Here is a 4,999-nt window from a genome sequence, read left to right as displayed (position 1 = left end):
CCCTGCCACCTCCAACCAGTAAGGATATCGAGTAATTTCGTCTGCCAATGCTTAAGTAGATGGGAAGATATCACTGCGTTCTTTTTGTCTGCTGGGATTTGAATCCTGATTTCCCGTGGTTTTTTATCCCGCTTTATCGACCACTAAGCCACACTATTTGGTGCAGGCTTAGGCATATTCAACTTGGCATAAACCAATTGAGTTTTGAGACTTTAACCTTTCTATATCTGCAATAAATTTCCCTAGCCCAAGCATCAATTTTAAATGTAAAGAGATATTAAGCACTGTTGGTAACTAAAGTTGGAGAATGTTATGACTCCGCCCATTTCAAAACTATGAAGCATAGCCTATGATATTTGGATATTATAATCTGGAGAGTAATAAAGATGAAGTTAATTAGAACATATAGTAGTAATTAAAGATTTTGTTTCTCATGCAACAAGTGGCAACTCTTCATGTCAGGGAAGAGGATTCTATCATTTACTATCTCATGCCCTACTTCCCTACATTGAAAAAGTTTGTCCTTTAAGGGTATTTAATGCAATTGTCCCAAGAATAGTGGAGTTGTCAATTCATATTGAAGGTATAAATATATAATACACTTAAGATTACTTGTCCCTTTCTGAAACTTAAGCTCAAAAGACCCTGCAACTAGCAGATGCTAAATCTGGTATATTGTTTCTGATCTGGTTTACTAAGAGAATCAGGTACCTAAGATCTCTTCAATACATTTAGTCAAGAAGCTGTTCATCGACTCATATAACCAATTGCTTGAAGCTCTTCAGCTACACTCTTGCACTCTGATACTTTAGTCTTAAGAGGCTAAAATCATAACACTTTTGTGATTCGATGAGGGCATCAGTCTTTAAAAAGTACTAATTGATATTCAACTCTATAACAAAAACTGCTTGTAGCTAACCCCTCAGAAATCATTTAGAATGAAATTCCAAGTGGGATCACCGACAAATTGATCATTGAAATCATTGTCTGAGGCATCAAAGCACCTGATAGCCTCTCAGAAACCAGAATTATGGCCTGTCCAAATCTGGTTCTCTAACCAAATGGGATTAAGTACTCCACCATGTTCTTCCAGTAAGCACAGGATTAGAAATGATATCATTCTCCAAGTGGAGGGGCAGGATTTTCGTGAGGGCTCTCAATCTTTCCTTACACCAAAATCTCTTCTCATTACTATAGTATAATTTTTTTTATTGAGTCTAAGTTTGCTCTCTGACACAAAAAAGCAGTAGAAAGGAAGGCAAGAAGACTTGTGGTGAGTGTGGAAGTGTTGATGTGTCAAGGTACTCTTTCTATGCTATTCCCAGATCAGCAAATCAAGCAGCTTCTGGCTTTTAGTTCATTAACGAAACAATTCCAATTCTGGCATGTCCCTTTAATTTTTGCTCACTGGACCCTATGATCCTTTCTTTCTTTTTACATATGGTATTCGACACTATTTGCCATTGTGCATAACCAGCAATCAATAGCGTTATACCGCCAGAATTCCAATTACAATTTTCTGAATTGAGAAACAAAATAAAAAAGGAGTTGCACAACCAAATGTTAAAAGGCTATGGTAACATTTTTCTGGAAAAACTTAAACACATGCAGTTATCAATACTTGTAAATACAGAGTGATATATCACTTCAGCAAACACCTTACAAAGTTGCATAAGTCACGGGTTGTAATTAACAACTCCGCAAAACCTTCAAAAGGTTAACATGAAGTAGGTTCAACAAGGATGCCCATATTCTGTAATAACTGGCACAATACTGCAACGTCAGTTAAACAATACTCAAGACCATGAAGGGAGACTAACAAGCACACGAGTATTTGTTGAGGCAAAAAGATAAAAGTAAACATAGACAGATACACACCAAGTGCCTAGAAAAGCAGTTCCATAGAAAGGAATGGACCTGCAATTCAAATAGTAGATGGTATATCCTCCTTGCACGAGTCCATTACTACTATTCATCATCATGACGCTTCCTGCTCCTCTTCTCAGAACGTTTTTTGTCTCTGCCAACTCGTGAATCATCAGAGTTGCTGGCATCAGAATCAGATGCTGAGGCTGTCCTCCTGCTCCTACGCTTGTGCCGTGGAGGAGAATCATCACTTGATTCATCAGAACTGTCAGCATGTCTATGACTTCTCCTCCTCCTCTTCTCCTTCCTACTTTTTCTCCTCCTCCTACGATCTTCATCCTCGTCTGATGAGTCATCCTGTTTCCTCCTCTTTTCCTTTCTCCTCTTCCTGCGATCCTTATCTTCATCATCGTCCTCCGACTCACTGTGTCCCTTCTTCTTCCCACTCCTCCTCCTCTTTGATCTGCCCCTCTTCTTCCTTTTTCCAGAGTCTGACTCCTCCTCATCATCATCATCTGAATCTTTCTTCTTGTGCTTCCTAGATGACTTCAACTTCCTACTCACCTTCTTCCCATACTTCTCAGCAATTGCCCTCTCCATTTCAGAATCATAATCCGAATCAGAACTCTCACTCTCCTCTTCTTCTTCACTGCTCTCCTCATTTTCTGCTTTTCCCTTCATCTTAGACCCCTTGATCTTCTCCAATCCAGACAACACGGCAGCCTCAATCGCCTCCGGATCCTTATCCTTGTTATCATCCTTAACACTCACAAAATTCCTACACTGGAATGTGAGGTGGCCTACCCGCCCACACCTCTTGCACGCCCCACGAGTTTCATCAGCGTTGGATCCCGTGATCCGGGCAAGTGCAAGCAAACCCTGAAAGCTCGCATAAGCATTTTCAGGATCAGCAGCTGACGCCTTCTGGGTAGATTTCTTGTCGTCCTCCTTGCTAGGAGCATATGGATCATAACCAATAGCACTCTGCCAGATGCCGTGCGTCTGTAGGGCTGCACTACTGTGAACCCTGTTGTTCGCAGGCATGCGAACCCTACCTGCTGTGGCCGGCATGTTGACTGTTTATCACCAAGAAGCTGTATACACCTAAAAGAAATGGTTCAGCAACAAAATTCCAAAAGCCTAGTTTTCAAAGTTCCAAATAAGTAGCTAGGTGCTAGCATTAGAAGTGAAAAAGCGTATACAAAAATCAAAATGTAAGCATCACACTTCCAAACCCAAGCATCTTTTCAAAGTTCCAATTTCGGAGCTAAATATCAGAATAGTAAATAATATGTACACTAAAATCATTATTTTGAACAACAAAACTCGAACCACTAGCTTTTCAATGTTTCAAATTTGGAATAAACAGTACAAAGCTGTGTACACTAATGATCACTGCATAAGCATTCATTTTCCAAACCATAGCTGGCTAGATCTTAAAGTTTCAAATTCGGATCTAAAAATCAGAACAATGCTTACACCAAAAATTAATAGTTAAGAGCAAAAAGCCAAAGCCCTAGCTTTTAAAATTACCGAATTTGAACCAAATAATATATCAGGTTTCAAATTCAGATAGACCCCAAATTTTAACCCGAGAACATGTTCAATTCCACGAAATATAACTACCCAAAGTAGTTGATATCTAATGTAGGGTAAAACGAAAAAACAAGACAGATAGCAAAAGCCTCCCAAAAGACCAAAAATACAACATTTTAAAGCCCCTTCAACGAGATAATGATGTATGCAAACCCGAAAAATACTTAGGATAATTAAAGCTGCAGATTAATCTGCGATCAACAAAAACAACAAAATAATAATCACCTCAATCCCCCACTAGATTTCTTTCAGCTATATGAATCCTCCCTATCAATTCAGTTCCATCTGGACCCATTTCATTCCAATACTCAATAATTTTCCTCAAAAGAAGCTATTAGTGATTGAACCACAATCTAAAGTCGCAGAAGTAATAAGCTGTGTACACCAAAAACTAACAATTATTGGTAAAAACCGAAGCCCTAGCTTTTAAAAAAAATACTGAATTTGAACCAAATAATCAGATCAGCTTTAAATTCTGCATAAATTCCCAATATAAACGAGCACAACACTTCAATTTCACTCCCCCCCCCCCCCCCAAAAAAAAAAAAGTATAGTTTTGGTTCTTCTATATGATCCGATTCATTCCAATACTCAATAAATCTGTCTTGAATCAAACTATCGGTAATTGCACCACAATGAATTTTAAAAAATAACTAGATATTCAACATGACGACTGGAATTTTAAGAAATAGAAGGGAAATTTTGGGGATCTGAAAGTTACCTTTGTGTGATGATTATATCAGTTGTTCGACGATAATCGGAAACCTATGTTCAATGATGATTGAGGAGGAGCTCCCAATTTCGAAAAAGAAGAATATAGGAATCTTATCGTTAATTAAATAGACTTTACGATCCGTAAACGACGTCGTTAAATGCTTAGTCGGTGACTCGCCCCGCTCTCCTTTTGTTTTTTCCTCCTTTGTCAATTTCATATGATTGAAAAAGAGCGGGGGGGCGGGGGGGGGGGGTGGTGTTAATAATGACTGGACAAATTTTCAAATTAAGAAATTTGAATATTCTGTATGTAACTATTTTTTTGTTTAATCATATGGTAGTTTAAATTCACTAATCCGAGTAATTTAATTAGTCCTACGTAAAGACTATTAAAGAGAAGTACTCTCTAGCGAATTTTTTTTTCCGCATTTCTATAAAATTAAAAGAATAAATTATAAATTGACTTTTTCTACCTGCTGTAAGCTTCCTCTATGTGAGAACATAAAAAATTAGTTTACTTAATTACAATCAAATTACTATTAGTACTCGTGCGATGCGCAGAGAATATTAAAGAATGTAAATTATGTTATGTGATCTAATTTGTTTGACCACATTCTATCATATTGCTTGAATTAAATTCTAATTATCTTCTTGTTACCCAATGAAACATACCAATAAAAGAATCTTATGAAATATTAAAAAGATTCATATAGTCACAAATAGCTTTTCGGTTCATCATTTTTCTTTATTACATAATCTACTACACTTAGTATTATTTCATTACGTTTTATTAGCTTGTCACTTTATTTTTTTTTTTTCATAT

At 37.2% G+C, this 4,999-nt stretch overlaps 1 protein-coding gene across 2 annotated transcripts; it reads right to left on the bottom strand.

Annotated features, from left to right (window-relative positions):
- Positions 1–1,561: 1,561 nt before the first annotated feature.
- On the bottom strand, positions 1,562–4,367 carry LOC104241279 (CAX-interacting protein 4). Of its 2 annotated transcripts, none has more exons than XM_009796210.2 (2): positions 4,184–4,367; positions 1,562–2,970 (listed from the first exon to the last, which is right to left on the bottom strand). In XM_009796210.2, exon 2 carries the CDS (start codon positions 2,935–2,937, stop codon positions 1,969–1,971), a length of 969 nt encoding a protein of 322 aa, XP_009794512.1. In that variant the 5' UTR covers positions 2,938–2,970; positions 4,184–4,367; the 3' UTR covers positions 1,562–1,968. The 2 variants fall into 2 exon arrangements, with proteins under 2 accessions (XP_009794512.1, XP_009794513.1); XM_009796211.2 differs by having other exon boundaries at positions 1,562–2,960; positions 4,184–4,357.
- Between the last annotated feature and the right edge of the window lie 632 nt (positions 4,368–4,999).

Source organism: Nicotiana sylvestris, chromosome 12 (genome assembly GCF_000393655.2).
Source record: "Nicotiana sylvestris chromosome 12, ASM39365v2, whole genome shotgun sequence".
NCBI lineage: Eukaryota > Viridiplantae > Streptophyta > Magnoliopsida > Solanales > Solanaceae > Nicotiana > Nicotiana sylvestris.
This window is presented reverse-complemented; position numbering and strand designations above follow the sequence as displayed.

Coding starts and splice junctions, on each gene's coding strand:
- LOC104241279 (XM_009796210.2), bottom strand. CDS start 2,937: ATGCCGGCCACAGCAGGTAGGGTTCGCATGCCTGCGAACAACAGGGTT.